Genomic DNA, 16,799 nt, shown 5'->3' on the forward strand with positions numbered 1-16,799 from the left:
TCGGAGATGCAATTAGCGTTGTACTAAGTAGCATGAAATATGCAAGCCAAGTGGGTTGTTCTATGATTCTATCAGGTCGCATGTCATATAGATTTTACATGGCATCTACCTTGAGAAAAAGACTCTCATGTCAGCGTTATATCAAGAGGAGCGAAGAAGGAAGAACTAAGATTAACCACAATGTGAATCGGAATTGATGTTGAAATAAGAAAAAGTGACTTTGGGCATAGGGTAGTGCCATTGTGTGAAGCGATGTTGAGTTCAAATTCAAAAAAGCCAGCATTGGGTGATCTACTTGCATCGATGCAGAGGAAGTAAACAATTGTCTCTCAGCCGGCGTAGATGTTTTCTCACGCATGGGAAATGAAGATGATGGTCTAATGCTGGTCTCTATAGGCACATGCATGTCGATGCTGAACATTGTGACGTTGGGTGCTTAAGTACTGTTCGCTGATTTGTTGTGGGAGAAAAACATTATTCGTTCGCTGAAATAGTATGACTCATAAGACAAACGAACATGGCCTATATTGTGGGTAGTCTAAGAAGGAACCTCTAATTCCACTTGAGATTTGATAGGTGCTAGCGCACCGCTAGGTCTCAATATTTTCCATATTAAGGTTAGTGATTTTATATTTACATGTGTTGCTGAAGCAAGGGTTCTCGTGGGAAGCCAGGAAGGCTATTGGCTAGTAGTAAAAGCGAGTTATTGCAACAGGGCAAGATGGTGAGGTGACGAGTGGATTGACCACCATAGTGGTGGGAGACTAGGCAGTGGGAGTGTCGATAATAGGCATCGAGGGCATGCTTTGTTAGATGCCCTAGATTACTTACCTGAAAAAAAGTGGTTACTTAGGAATTTTCTAGAAACTTGATGAGTTTCGCCTCGACATGCAAATCTTAAGAAACTCTATTTGGTTGGACGTCCGTGCCTGAAAACATTAATAAGTTAATATGATGTATGATTAACATGTATAACTAGATGAATTCCCAATGCCTTGGGACATACATGTTGAAGTTGATACAAATTCTTCTCAAGAAGTGCATGCATGCTGTAATATAGAAGTTACATTGTTGGGATATCTCAAAACTAAATTTTAATTTGGATACGAAGTTAATAGTGTAGCCATGATGAAGCTAGAATCGAAAACTCAGACATTTGAGAATTCAATCATTATCTGGTAAAACTAAAAACATACCATCAGTGACATTTGAACTGAAATATGAAAATTTCATCAATGATAATTAGTTTACATCTAGATGAACTTGAAGGCGTCGACCAGTATAAAACGTAAAGAAAGAAATCAAAACTTAAAAGTTAACTGATACGATAAACAGAACATCTCACTGCATATCGCTGCAGTAAAAAAAATCAATGGTATGTCCTAAAAATAATTATTATTTGTCAAGGTCATATAGTCATATGCAAAATGTAGACTTAAAAAAAGCAGGGTATAACAGAGCTCATGAGAGAAAAAGGGGCTTTGAAAAGCACACTATGAAAGAAAATTTTCTAGACAGACCAAAAGAACAGCATACCTGCATACAAGGATATAGAACGCGTTGTGATGGCTTGAGCTCCCGATTGTAACAGCATGGAGTTATTGATATATATATTTTTTTTTTTTTGCTTTATAGATAGAGGCTTGGACTGTGGTCATAGTTTATGGATCGCTCTCGCCTTCTTCTCTCTCTCCTGCTCTATCGATTAAACCGTGGAGTTTCCCACTGACAATTTTTTGAAGATTCATGGAGTCGATCGGCTGTTACTGCAAGGAGACATTGTTTTTCCTGCAAAGAGAGATATATGGTGAGGTAGAGGAAGAGGAAGAGGAAGAGAAATCGCAATCTGTTTCGAGAAATATGGAGTCGATGGACGAACAGAATAACGGAATGCGGATGAGCATGCCAAGCGGCAGCGCCTGTTCGGCTGCACGAAAATTGAAGGGGTGCGCATGCAACGATTCTTACCTTAACGAATAGGAGAATTTCGTGCGGAGCACATAGTAATAATGACTCTAATAATGTGACGTTCAATTAGCTACACAGGCAGTTGAAATGTTGAATCCCTAAAAAGTACGCCTGATCAATTAGCTACAATTAGGGACTGTTTAACACGGCTCTGGTCCCAAAAGCAGGTTCAGCAGAAAAGCTAAGAAATCTTAGGAAGAACTATTTTTTTTATGCATGCAAAAGGAGCCCGGGCTGTTTTTTTTTTTTAAAGAAGCAGCCGGAGCTGCAATTTGTGGCTCCGATTCAAGAGCACTTGGGCAGGACTCAGGAGCCGCGCCAAATAGGCACTTATAATTCTGCCAAAGCACCAAAGTTCAAGAGAACACAAAGTTGACGAACAATATAAACAAAACTCATGCTAGGAGCATTTACAGTGTAAGTACGACGCCAGTAAAATACAACACATATACAGATATATATACTCTGGGAGGTTACTCCAAACAGCCGATAACGTCACAAAAAACAGCAGGACCGTTCCAAAAGTACAGACAATTTTTTTACAAGGAAATGAAGACTAATCATAACCTTTACATGACCGAAAATTGTCATGCAGGTATACAATTACCTCTCAGTGGGTAACTGACTAACTGGTTACAGTCACCTCATCTAAATGGATCTGCTAGTATCACCTAACAACAGATTATACACCCTGTTTTAAGACTGTCAAGCTAAAACTTCAGCTTTGCTTTTGCCGTGCAATTTCCAATGGACGAAAAATAAAAGTACAAAGGAAAACGAGAAGAAAGTGCCATCCATGCATTTGCTTCAGTATGAAAAGGGTACATTGAGACCGAGTTTCTTCTAGTGTAACAAAACGGTGGTTCTGATGTATGTTTGTGTGTGCTGAAGTCCGTTGTCTTTATAAAACAGGAAGTTTTGGGGTCTTTCATGGCTACAAATCGTGGAAGAGACGCCTGATTTGCTCAACACTGGCAGGCATTAGTGTGACAGGGCACCTTTTATGCTGGAGCACAAGACAATGTCACATAAGTTGGTGATGGAGAGAAAATTTGGCTTTGACATACTAGATCTGTAGAACACCCACCTGAGAGACAGATTTGAATATGCAGCTGTAGCAAAAAACAAAACCAGAAACAGAAAGAACAGAGGGGTTAGTGCGCTTCTGGCAGCACAGGGGGCAGAGCGTCCTGTCAGGTGGCAAGGGAATCCCGTCTTTGGCAACCTAATAAAATGGCACAGATCCACATAAGATTATGATCATGAACAACTAAAAGATTTCATTGTTTTATAATTTAACACCAAATGTGGGGACTTATACAGAAAACATAATCACAGCTTTATTCTGTGACAAACGAATGGTTGTAGCTCTTTGCTGGCATGAGTAATCATGAGATGTACCTTCGGAGTTGGAGGAGGAGGGGGTGGCGGATATACAGTTGGAGCTGACATTCTTTCTTCAGCAGATTGATACCACCACTCCATCATCTAGATAAGGTTACCAGAAAGAGAACACTGAGTACAGTTGTGTAGTTGAATCGTGGTTCACATTACATGACATCTACCACAGGGATAGAGCTAATAGTTTTAAGTTCACATTACAGCTAAAAGTTCACATTACATGGCGAAAGTTTTGCAAATATCATCAAGTGAGGACTTTCATTTCTTAGTTATGCAAAATTCAAAGAGTTAAGAGGATGCCTTCTAGAATAATTGATCACATTTCAAATCAAGTATTCAATAACTGTTAACCATCCAAACTCAGAAGTCTGCCTGTAAGAAGATATAAAGTGAGGGAAACATTAAAAGATCCTAGATTATCTCGGATATTAAATTGTAGAACAGACCTTGAAAAAGAAGACTGCAGCAATTAAACCAGTTTGGGCATAATCTAGAGTTGTGTACACACAACTAAGGAACACTCGTTGCACAGCCTGCAGACGCCATACAAAATGGTTCTTGTCATGAGTTAGGACTCAAGAATTCATAACTGAAACAAGTAAGCTACTGTCCTCTCCTACCTTGAACCATGGAGGACCACGAAGTCTCTCAAGTTCACGATTTCTAATCCTTGATATCCTAGAAGATGATTCCATCTAGTTATTCAGAGGAAGCAAGAAAAGACACATCAGGCACTGTATCGTATAAAAAGAAGACATTGGTAAAATAATGTAATAATAAGATTCTAAATATATGTCTGCATAAACAATAGCAAATATACCAGTAAGAATAAAATAGGGAGTATACCAGCTCTTGTCCAGTAGCACGACAAACATGAAGCCCAAGCACATGCAGTGCTGGACTATAAAATCCAGTAGCATCCAACAGATACAAGAGCTGGTATGCAAACGAGAGACCTGCAAACAATATAGGACGTCATAGGTGAAACTTATACTACCCACTAACCACCCAATGAAACAAATAAGCTGGCAGTGCATAATTCTTTTGATTTTACATGAAACGCAAATCAAATTGAATTACACTGAACAAACAGACCAAAAACACCATCACTGGAAACTAAAATGATAAAGAGTCAAGAAAGGATAATACAAAGATAACAAGAACATTAGAATTGACTCTGATTTTTTTTACTGGTGCTTAATAACATCAACTCCCTGAAGTCAATAAAGACAGAATCAACTCCCTGAAGCAAATAAATTCAGGAAGTAGCAGACAAACCTTCATTAGTTGCATGAATCCATGGATAGCAAACACCTATAAGTGACACAAAACTCTTTTTAAAACGTGTCAAAGTTGACACTTCTCCAGTTGTAGGTTCAGTCTGTGCTTGAGAAGTCTGCTCCTGATCTAATACAAAGCCAGCTTCATCAAATCTAACATCATCCTGACCCCAAAGGGTTGCCTGCAACCTGGCTTCCCTTTCTTTGTTATATATAGACTGCAACTTTGACTTAAAATATGGCAAAACAACCTACAGTAATATTGGCAGGAGTTAAGCGTAAAGAGAAGAAATATTCTGTCTCCAACAAGATCATTATATAACAAAAATTGGTACAAATTTGCTTATATAAATACACATAGTCGTCTAATTATCTTAGACATGACTAAAGTTTTAGATGGCTGCATTTTGAGAATGGCACGATGCAAACACATGGACTACTGAAATCAGAAATTAACAGTTCCATACAAAAAGATTAAACAACAAGATATACTTTAAATTTGGGATTCATAAGGTAAATTTTACTAAAGTGCATCTCCAATACATTTCCCCAAAGAAAGGGGTACGCTAAGGAGTAGGGTAGAATATGCCGGTAAGCAGCCATAAACTAACTATTAATAGTACAATGTACCATATTAGAAATTAGAATATTATATATCGTTATACAGCAACTTGGTACCACAAGAAGCAATTGGGGGCTGTTTGGATGCAACCCTGGCCAAAATTGCCTGGGGAGGCCCCTTGCCTATACGTTGCCTGAATGTCATTTGGTTGGAGCCCTGAGTTTTTTTGCCTGGTGCGAATGCCTGTGCTGGTTGCCTGTGGCCAGGCACATGAAATTGATCGCCTGGGAGGCCGCCGAGCTGCCTGGTTTTTTAATCACCGTAAAACACTGTTGTCTTATCTCCATGCAACCAATGAACCAAACGGTTGCCCCGTTCTTCTGTCCACTCAGGCAAATATCAACAGTTTCTTCATCTGCCTGACCAGGCATTTTTATAACCGGTGGCAGGCAGTTCACAGGCAGGTGGAATGCCCAGGCAAATAGCTCAGGGTTGCATCCAAACATACCCTTGCAGCATATATATCACTACCAAATGCCAACAAACTAACAAAATTGAAGATTAATGAAATCAGTAATACAGTAACAGTATCAGAGCAACTAAGCAAAAGGCCTTTGTAATTTTCACTCCAGAACAGGTGACCTCAACTCAGAAAGTTGATCAGCGCTTCTGGAGGCATGAAGTAAGCGGATCATTCTAATCCAAATCTAGCTACAGGGCATTCTTGTGTGGCTCTATTACATTCGAGCATGACGGCGTTTGTGGAAATCTTGGGCCCCGGCCAAATGCAAAATATTTTTGTCGCTGGCTATTCGAAACAAATGTTGGACAGCAGATCGATTGGCACATAGAGGGCTTCCTCATCCTGAGCAATGTGTGATGTGCGATCATGAGGAGAATGTCCAGCATATCTTAACTACTTGTGTCTTCTCTCGGCAGTTTTGGCACACTCCACTAGCACCTGTTGGTGTTGGGCATGTTACGCCCAGATGATCAGAACCAAGCTTTGCTGGAGAAGCAAGTCGTCGCATTAACAAAGCTAAGGAAGGGATTTAATAGCGCTGTGATTTTGGGGACCTAGACCTTATGGAATCATAAGAACAAATATGTTTTTGATAGCATCTCCCCCTCCCTACAGGTAGCACATCAATTCTTCGAGTTGAGACTTTTGGGGTCTTGCTGGAGCCAAAAAGCTCCAATAACAGGAACTAGGTCGTTATGAGGGCTAGTTGTATAGTCTTTGTCGGTTTGTTATCCTAATTTACTTGGGATATCTTTTTCTTTTCAGTATTACAACCCCTCTGATCTTCTAGTGGAATTAGAGTGGTTGTTTGTAAGGGTCATTAAGGGACCTTTTTGCTTCTGCTGTCTTTAATATAAGATACGCAGCTCTCCTATGTGTTGAAGAAAAGCAAATCACACTGTCAAACAAATCAGCTTGTTTCTTTCTTTGCAGCGAGTGATGCTGTTAGTCTTGTACTAGGTGGCCTAAGGGAGTTGGCTTTGCCTCTCCTTTGGTTTTCTCTTTTTTTTCTCTACTTAATGAAATGACAAGCAGTTCTCATGCGTAGTTTGAGGGGAAAAAAAAACAAGTCAGCTTGACTTTAACGAGCAATTCAAGGTGCACACTGGAATAGAAATATCTTATGAGTCAAGAGTAACAAACATATGCTATTGACAGTAACAGAATTGGTGATTAATTTATCAATTCATTCTTTTACACCACTAGCTAACTGGCAAGAGCATAAGTATGTTTCCCCAAGGAAAGGAAAAAAAAACAAAGAAGACAGAAAACTACAGTACAAAGAAGCTGAGGGCATCCTACCAAAAAAACAACCGAAAGGATTTTCTGGCGCTTCCTTAGTGCAGAATCATAGACTTTGTCACTGGATTCTGTACCAGGACTTTTTCTCTTCACTGAAACCTTAACAGGTCTCCTCCTGAGACCATATAATGACTCTGAAAAGGAACCATCTGGAAGGAACAAAATCAGGACAGTTAAAATTAGGGATATCAAAGAACAAGCCATGTGCTGAGTCAAGCTTGTCTATTTGACAAGTTGCATGGGTAACAATTCACATATATAAGATTAAAGTAAGACCTAAGTTAACATAGCACTTCTAGGCTGTTTGATTCAGTGTTTGGTTTGCACAATAAGTTGGTTCAAGAAGGGGATCATTTCATTCCACTAACCACAGACTTGTATGGTTAGATAGTACTATTACAATAACCTAATATGATATGTAGGATATGAGAGTATGAGACAGATAAGGATAAGAATGATGATTGACCCTATTGAAATATCACTACATTGATGCATGGAATTTCCTCAGTCACATTCGAGAAAGGTTCATTTCTTAGTAATCCGTATCCAAGGGGGCTTGCCAAAGAAAAAATAAGAAGAAAACTCAAGTTCTAATGCATTGTTCCATTCCTTTCCTGCATGCCCAGTTACGTTACAAGTGTCCTAAACAAGTCAAAATTTTTTATGCTGAAAGAGTCAATAATGAACCTGTTGTCCGTAGACTATGGGACTCAAGGACGCCCATTAACAAAGCAAAGAATTCGTCTTCATAATCTAAAACTTTGTGTAGTAATGGTCTTCTTAGCGCAAAAACCTGCAAATGGAAGAAGTTGTACATAATTGTATAAGGGGTCAAATGACATAGATGGGTGTTCGACAACAATAAATTCGGAGAAGAGAGAACATGATCTGATCACAAACCTATGCTGTTTTAGCCAAAACTACATAGCACTTGTTACTTCCTGAGAAAAAAGGCAACCCCTCCCCCCGCCTCCCAAAAACGATCATTAAAGTTTTGATGCTGCTGCACTGATATTTGTGCAATCAACAATAAAAAAGATTAACTAGATGCTGTAGAAAAGTTCCTTCATATAAACTGAAACATCTGGATAATTCATTATAGCTATAGCAAAAGGGTATCAGTTGGTTTAGCACTTCATAGACAGAGACGTGGCTATCAGTTGGTTTAGCACTTATCAGGCAGCACGAAGGAAACGTAATAACATGTGCAGCAAAGAAACAAAAGTATACTAACTTGAGACTTAAGATATGTACAAACAAAGGATGCAATCAAATCATTATTACATCAAGAACCCTGAAAACATGCTCCAACATGTTTTGCACAAGGTGCTTTCCCAGAAGTTTAGGGGTGCGAATTGGTGGCCCTAAGGGTATCCACATATTCACCACCCTCTTTAGTTCAACAAATTGTACGTGGTTTCCAAAATGAGCCCTCTGGGAAACTAGTACAATTTGCACAACTGAAGAGACATGGTGGATGCCCTTAGGGTCACCAATTCACATCCCTACAGAAGTTCATATCTAATGTACCGCTACACATAAAGTACCATAGAATGTCAGTTGAACGTATATTCACTTTCTGCCATAGAATGAAAGAAGTAGATGTCAAGTTCTATGTGGGTTTTTTTCTTGCTACTACATGATGAACATCAAAATATCAGTGAATGTTAATGACACCATATCACTAGTTCACTAATCACTACTAATCCACTCTGGGTCTCAAAGGTAGCTAAACAGAGATATTCAGCACTTGACGGCTCAGTTTTGCGTTACGAATTGGTAATGAAACGTCAAACCAGAAACAATGCTTGAGTTATTTAATCGAGCAACGTATCAGGTGCAAACCAACCAACCTGTGTAAACTTAAAAACTACCAATCAGGACCACTAGATGTGGATCCAATGGAAGGGGTGAGAGGTGGGATTTTTTTGCGCTTAAGCCCCCCCACCCGCCGGCCTTTTTTTTTTGCGTTTAAGCCCCCTCACCCATCCATTGGATCAGCATCTAGTGGTTTGCACAGGTTGGTTGGTTTGCACCTGATATGTTGCCATTTAATCGTCCTCAAGCTAGAGCATTTCAATGCGTTGCCCCGAAGCTGCACCATCCTACGAGCCATACCAAAGGGGGCACGCACGATTAAACAATCCCCCGAACCAGGCACACAACCTCGGCGATTCGATCGATCCAATCGGAGACGAGCAAGAGCAAGGGGAGGAGGAGGGCGGTTTTACCCCGAGCGAGTAGGTGAGGGCGGCGCGGAGGCTGGCGGGCAGCTGCTGCGCGGCTGACATCTCGAAGAAGGTGGGCCGCGCGCCCTGCCCTCCCACCTGGAACAGCATGGCGCCCCCGCCCCCGGCGTTGCGGGAGGTGGCTAGGGTTGGGCCCGGAGGCGGGGCCTAGAGCTTGGCTGGCCACGGTCGCCGGACCTGCCCGGAGGGGGGGGGGGGGGGTGCGGCGCAGAAGGGGAGGCGTGCTGAGTCACCCTGGGCATAATTAACCGAAGACCGAACCAAAAAGACCGAGACCGAAAAGTCCAGTCATGAGTTCGGTCCTGGCTCCTAACTAACCGAAGTAACCGATAGAAGTTCGGTCATATGTGCCGGTTAACCGAAGTGATCGAACTGACCGTAGTTTTTGTTCTGTACTTCTGTTATGTCATTATGTGCGATTGTGATTTGTGAGAATTGAGAAAGTTGTGTGCTAGAATTTGTCATAATAATGTGTGGTTTGTTTTATATATTGTGTTATTTTTTTGTCTTCAAATAGCAAGCATGCTGTTGAAAATTGCTATAGATTCTGCTATTGTTTGTGGCTGCTACTCAGGTCCGGTTAGTTCGGTCGTGATCGAGATCGAACCGAACTAACCGAGACCGAACTTCCTCAGTCTTCGTTTTTTGCAAAGACCGATTGGTCCCAGGTTTCTGATGACCGAACTGACCGAATGACCGAGGAACCGAACCGATCGGTTCGGTCTGACCGAATGCCCAGAGTGAGTGCTGACCGAAGATGACGAGCGATGGGTGCGGGAGGGACGAGACATCATTCGACAGACAATTAGGCAGTGTTTGGTTCTTCGTTGGGTCGCTCCTAAAATTTATGTCACATCGAATATTTATATACTAATAAAGAGTATTAAATATAGATTAATTACAAAACCAATTATATAGATAGAGGTTAATTTGCGAGACGGTTTTTTTAAGCCTAACTAATCCGTCATTAGCACATGTTACTATAGTATACTGTAGCACAGCGTTGTCAAATCATGGACTAATTAGGCTTAAATTATTCGTCTCATAAATTAGTCGCAAGTTGTGTAATTAGTTTTATAATTAATCTATATTTAATACTACATGCATATGTCTAAACATTCGATGTGACAAGAATTTTAGGAGTGCCTGTAGAAATCAAACAGAGCCTTAGATGCAAGACTGCAAGAGGAACAACAACCTGAATTTTTTGTTTTTTTTGTTCTTTTTTTAAAGTTTGTCACAAATATGTCCCTGGAGCTATGCTTTCAAAATCTGCACCCTCAATTCGACGTCAAAGTAATGGACGCCGAGATTACACGTCTCGGCGCGTCGAGCTTACTTGGCCACGTCGGCGTCGATGCAGACGTGGCGGTCACATGGCAGCCACCTCGGCGTCGGGGTCATTGGCGCCGAGCTTGGCGCCGGGGTTATTGGCGCAGCGTTTGACGCCAAGATCTATGACGCCGATGTGGTGTTTTAACCTGTCGCCCAACCTTTCTGGACAAGGCTTCTTCCTTTTCTTTCTCCTCCCTCTCGAGTTTTTTCTCTCCCCACTTCGCCATACCTCACGAATCGGCATATTGAGCCTTAGAAACTTTGATTTAATCCATAGATCTTCGAGAGCAAGGTATCATCGCTCCCCTCCTAGTTTTTTTTCGCATTGATTCGGTATATATTAGTCAAATTTTCAACCTAAGAATCGTCATTACTTAGGGCTTCATGTAATTTTTAATATTTATATTATACAACCGTAGGATACCAAGGCGTGAAAAAGCTAGCAAACCAAGGTAACCTCAGCGCATGTTGTTATATTATGAGTTCATTGTTGTGGATCAAATGAGAAACCTTATGTTTAGGGTTTAATGTTAATTGCTTTCGGTTCTTAGAATAAAATTGGTTAAATTATAGTTATGGCCGGATGATCGAAAATGCATTCGACTCATTGCCTCTGCCTAGTGGTGTTCCAGTGCTCATGTGCTTTTGCGACGATCCTTGCAAGGTAGTCAAGTCCGATAAAGAGAACACATATAGGCAGAGGTATTGGACGTGTTCTAATTTTGGCTTTGAGCCTACACTTTGTCCGTGCCGCATTAACAAGATGGTGATGAATTGATGTTGTGTAATAATTATTTTGTGTCATATGAAATCTTGCATGATTTTTTGTTTTGTAACAATTGCATTTGTTGCAGACCCCTCCACCGCTCTATGATTTTGAGCAGTGGATCGACACTGAGATCAAGCTTAAAGACAAGGAATGGATGCAGAACTATTACAGTGGGAGGCAGAGGACAGGGAGATGATGGAGAAGAGAAGCAGAGAGGAGGCTGCAGAAAAGGAGCATAAGGAAGAGGAGAAAAGGAGACGTGTTGCTGCGTATAAGAAGGAGAGGAAGAAGCTTGAGCGTGCACGCCGAGCGAAAGCAACGATGCAGGAGAATCTTGATGCCCTGAGGAAGGGAAATTGGCCTCGTTATACTCAGTAGTCTTCATGACTTGTTAGTTCTATGGTTTATTCATGAGCAATATTGACTACTGTTGGACTTTTTATTATGTTGTCATGTAATGCACTTTAAATATGGGCATACTTAGGTCATATACTGTGTTATTTAGTTTGTCAGTATGTACTTCTAGTATTATTGTGTTGTTTAATATGTTATAGTATTGAACTTTTTATTATGTTGTTGTTTTCATTATCTGTGGTCATAATATTCAATTTAATATTACGGACGTAGTGAAATAAGATCACGTACTGCAAATAAAACCTAACGAAGTAGGGCATTATATAATTCAACACGCACAACACATAAAATGGCATGTGAGAATATGTACCAAACTAGGGTATAAAGGTTCTAAACTAAACCTAACATGCCTTAGGTAATTAAAGCGAACAACAAGCACACGAAATGGCATGTGAGAACATATACCAAACAAGGGTACATAGTTCCTTCGACTGAATCTAACATACCTTAGGTAATTAAACCAAACAACAAACACATAGATATGCCATGTGAATAAGATAGGGTCATCCTAGTAGTGTGGCCACATAGCAAATTGTGTTGCACCTTCTTCATAGTAGCCTCCCATTGTTGGTGGTGGTGGTGACAGGGGTGACGACAAAGGCCCCTTGTTCTTATGATTAGGACAGATGCAATATGGATTATTGTAGAGTGCCTCCTATGAACCTGCACCATTGTTGTTATTGTCGTCTTCGTCTTCCTTGTAACCGCTGCTAACTTTCCTTTGTAGTTCGAAGATACGGTCCTGCAGATAGTAGATGTACTGCTGATGCGGATAAATTGGTCGAGGATCGACCCACCTAGTGAGCCCATAGTTTTCTTCAGAGTTGAAAGACTACAATAAATATGTCCTGTGAGTTGTAAGGGTATTTAAGAAACATATTTAATAAATGAAATGTAATAGCAATTACCTATGCTCATGGGTATTTGAAGAAGCGACGACCTCCGTCGATCACCTCAGTGAACATCTACACTAAGCAGTTCTCACCATGCATGCATTTTGGCTAATCTTCTTTCCAATTTTCGTATCCTCTGAGAGGGTACTATTTAGTGAAATCACTCTTGCTCTCGGAGGAAAACTGATACACTAGTTCCTCAAAGAAATCAGGCTCAAGAGACCCCTCCCACACAATGGGAGTTCTCTTCGTCCCCCTTTCCCCTCCCACTCCCGAAACCCTTTCCTCTAGATGACCCTCTAGGCATTCCTACTCCAACGAAACCGAATACTAGTTTGGTTTTGGTTTTGGTTAGCAATGTATCCTAAAACACACATATATAGGCGGAGGCAGGTTTGCTAGCCATTGTATTGTGTTGTAAATGCTCTTGAAAAGTCTACTCAGAATCACTGAAAAGCCTACATCGAAGGATACTGTAGAGCCTAGATTTCATGAGTGAAAAGCCTATTAGAATTCATACTTCAATCACTATTTCAAAGGACACTGAAAAGCCTATTCGACGGTGCCATGATAAATCACTGTAAATGCTAGATGGTATAGGTGTACTGCATAAATGTACTTTAGGCAGAAAATTTTGGCATAATTTCCCCTATTTTTTATGCAATACATACACAAATATGACATGAATATTTAACCTCAATACAACATATTCAAACATATAAATATATGCCACATTCATCTCAAACCATATATATGAGCATATTAATAGTCTACACAGTCCATAATAACATCTTACCACAAACTCTACCACAAACCCTCTCTGCCTCCTAGTCTTACCATTACCCTTGTGACCAAGAGCGTCGGTGCCTAGAGTGTAAGGGTCAGGTGGACGGTGGCGCCTAGTGCCTAGAGGCTGTGTAGGCTGAGTCGAGGGAGTGTCCTATAGCTGAGACGGTCCAAGCTCCTCGTGCCTCTGGTCCACCTCCTCGTCGTCCTCTTCCTCATCCTTGTACGCAATGCCTATGGACCCTATAGGCGCTTAGCTAGACGAACCTAAGTCTCCTTTGCATGTGGAAGGAACATGCACGTCTTGCATCGTGCTGTCCTGCAACCACAATGAGCAGCCGCATGGCGTCACCAACATGACAGTCTCTATTGTACAAAATCATGTTAACTGAAAGAATTTAACATATTAATATTATACTTGAAAGAATTTTTAGAATCTTACGTCTAGGAAGCTACGCGTGTCGTTGTCCCTGACTCTCGGACGAAAGCGCTCAATGTCTTCAACCGAGCATTTGAGGGTGTTGCCCTGCAACAAAGTTCTTAGTAAGATTGTATTGGTATGCAATTGAACATAGAAAAATAAGGCAATTGATTTACCACTCTGTCGTCATGCCTCCACCTGCCTTCCTACACGAGTAGTTTGGTCATACATCGTGTCTTCATCGGAGGAGGATTCGATGTTGGCGTAGTCATCTTCTATCCATTGTAGCCTCAACCTACAACGTGTCACACCTTGGTACCAAGCTTAGTAGCGCCTGTACTCACGGTTCGTGTGTGGTTCATCGTTCTCGTCCATGTTGGCGTCCAACAGCTCCCACTGTTTAATGTAGTAGTGGTGGTGCTTCTCCCAATCAAAAATCTTTCTGTTCTTTTGATGATCCAACCTGCACGTCACGTACGCCATCATTAGTGAAGTTTTTATATGAAGTAATACAAATTTGTGTAGAAAATTTTGGCAGAGTTTCCTTTGTTTTTTTATGCAAACCAAACAAAAATATGACACGAATATATGCATTCCATACACACACATTCATCTTAATCCATATACATGTGACCATATTAAAAGTGCACGTATGTCATCATTACTTCATCTTCTATAGGAACTAATGGAAATGGACTATAACGGGACAATTGAAATAGTAGAACACTTACTTGTCTAAGTCAATGCCAGTCGAGAACGGAGTCATTGGCCAAAGCTATCTCACTTCAAATTGGCATGCAACTCTATTTGGTAGGTGAAACTCGATAACATAGAAGTAGATTAGAGGGCACCTCATCCTATACAAGTCATAGTCGCACCCACACATGTTGCTCAACGGAAAAGGAAGTGCCCTCTCTCCATCATACGACTCCCACAACACCTGCAACATGTCGAAATAAGATATTAAATGCTATACTAAATCATTTCAAACCAGCATGGAAAATAAATTTTACTTACACTAGTGGTCGTGAGCGTGTCTAGCTCGTTCGTGAACTCAATGCACACCCGCTCTAACCTCGCATGCGGAACTCTAACCTGATCCCAAAGGTACGCCCACGTCGGCTACCAATGTGGAGGCTGACCTAGGAACGAATCACGACGAGCCAGAACCTTGGGATGGCTAACTGGTAGACGAGCCCACATCCACAACTAGAGTAGGTACATGCATCCACCATGTGAGGCTGAGGACGAAGTTCGACGACACGCCTCGCAAAGCTACTGGTAAAGAAAAGTCAACACTACATAGCCCCAGCTATATTGACCCGCTTGGTCCCAGTTAGTGAGGCAGTGGACCCACATCCATGACGCAGTGTCCCCCGTTGTGTCGGGGAAGAGAACGCAGGTAAACAAGTTAGGATCCATGCCCTACAGTAGTACCCAACTGTCTCGTCGTCTGCCTCCTCAAGGCACTGTGCGAACTCTTGCCAGAGCTTGGAGATTATAACTCCAGAAGTGTGAGCCCCTTGCTCACCAACCTCACGCCCAAGGAAGGCCTCTACTCATGCTCTCCAAACTTCTGATGGTGCAGTCACTGTGTTGCCATGAATCCTTAGACCTAGCATCTTCTGATAGTCCTAGAGCATGACTGTCATCTCTCCAAAAGGCAAGTGAAAGCTACGAGTCTCCGACCGCCACCTACATTTTAGACAAAAGCAAGATTACATGTCAAAAAGGCAAGCACATGAACAAATGCTTACGAATGGAGGCAATGGTTGAAGATAATACCTGTCAACCAATGTAGTTAAGGCTGCTGAGTTGAACTTGGGCAACCCACGACGAACTTGAATAGAGATGACATCTAGGCTAGCTCTTTGTAGGAAAGGAGTGTACCTATCGTTGTACTGCATGTCTAAGAACCCATTGTGGGTTCTAGGACAAAGGAGCAGAAGGTCCTGCATGGAATAAACTGTTACTTCATGAACACATGTACGCTTGCAAAAATTTGAACAAGATGTATAGATTATTACCTGCCCCTTCGCTATGAGACGTCCTCGGTGGGTCTCCTCGTACGTCGGGTCGAGCAGGTGAAATTGCGTCATCCTACAAAAAAGTTAATGAAATAGAAATTCAATATACAATGAAACATAAACTTAGAAATGTACAAGTAATTGACACAATTAGAAGCATGAATTGAGACATGCATAATTAATGGAATGAATATGATAAATATGAAATAATGAAAACAACCAATAGTCACACCTCACTAATCTGCCAATGGCAAGTGCGTGAATTATGGCCTAGTCTACCGCACTTGCCACACTCGTACTACTCGGGGTCAGTAAGAAATGGGGTGTCTCTCCCATGCCTTGTTCTTCTGGGCATCTGATCCATAACCATCATGTGTCTCATCCTCTTCTTGGATCCACGCTTGTTCCAATGGTAAACTGGATCCGCTATGTACTTTGGCCCATCATATGGAGGCCACTCTCTTAGGTCTCAAAAAGGCACGAAGTGGGGGCTCCATGTGTGCACAAGCGTGTCAAAACTAAACTCATGAGGTATCCTGCTCTCGATATTATAGTTATGATGCCTAGATGCTGCCACCAAATGAGAACATAGAAAGTGGTACTACCTTGGTTTACCACAAGTGCATGTGAAATCTTGGAGGACTACTACATGCATCCTCGACTCTTGGACCTCACCATCGGACATTGGATCGCCCCTATGCTCGACCTGATAAGTCCCTGTGGTATGGTCAAAACATGTAACCTCATGTGTGCCAGCCCTTTTATTTGCCTTCTTTAGGTGTGCCTTTAGTTTTAGAGCCCATATCTCTCCATCACTCCGCAACTTCATTGCATGGGCGTGTCTATCGTTGAACCAGGCAACAAGCTTA

General features: G+C 41.4%; 1 protein-coding gene across 1 annotated transcript; it reads right to left on the bottom strand.

Moving 5' to 3' along the window:
* Nucleotides 1–1,759: 1,759 nt before the first annotated feature.
* On the bottom strand, nucleotides 1,760–9,470 carry LOC136525408 (peroxisome biogenesis protein 12-like). Its single transcript, XM_066518406.1, has 10 exons — nucleotides 9,268–9,470; nucleotides 7,724–7,829; nucleotides 7,037–7,185; nucleotides 4,648–4,900; nucleotides 4,216–4,325; nucleotides 3,990–4,064; nucleotides 3,816–3,902; nucleotides 3,370–3,456; nucleotides 3,056–3,193; nucleotides 1,760–2,974 (listed from the first exon to the last, which is right to left on the bottom strand). The coding sequence occupies exons 1-10, from the start codon at nucleotides 9,373–9,375 to the stop codon at nucleotides 2,903–2,905; spliced, it is 1,185 nt and encodes a 394-aa protein (XP_066374503.1). The 5' UTR covers nucleotides 9,376–9,470; the 3' UTR covers nucleotides 1,760–2,902.
* Nucleotides 9,471–16,799: the final 7,329 nt, after the last annotated feature.

Source organism: Miscanthus floridulus, chromosome 2 (assembly GCF_019320115.1).
Source record: "Miscanthus floridulus cultivar M001 chromosome 2, ASM1932011v1, whole genome shotgun sequence".
Lineage (NCBI taxonomy): Eukaryota > Viridiplantae > Streptophyta > Magnoliopsida > Poales > Poaceae > Miscanthus > Miscanthus floridulus.

Bases quoted from the DNA above. Each gene is read 5' to 3' on its own strand.
- LOC136525408 (XM_066518406.1), bottom strand. From the start codon at position 9,375: ATGCTGTTCCAGGTGGGAGGGCAGGGCGCGCGGCCCACCTTCTTCGAG. The intron at 3,903-3,989 runs GTAGGAGAGGAC...TGGCGTCTGCAG, and splicing joins GTGGTCCTCCATGGTTCAAG to GCTGTGCAACGAGTGTTCCT. The intron at 3,194-3,369 runs GTACATCTCATG...CCATTTTATTAG, and splicing joins CTCCTCCTCCAACTCCGAAG to GTTGCCAAAGACGGGATTCC.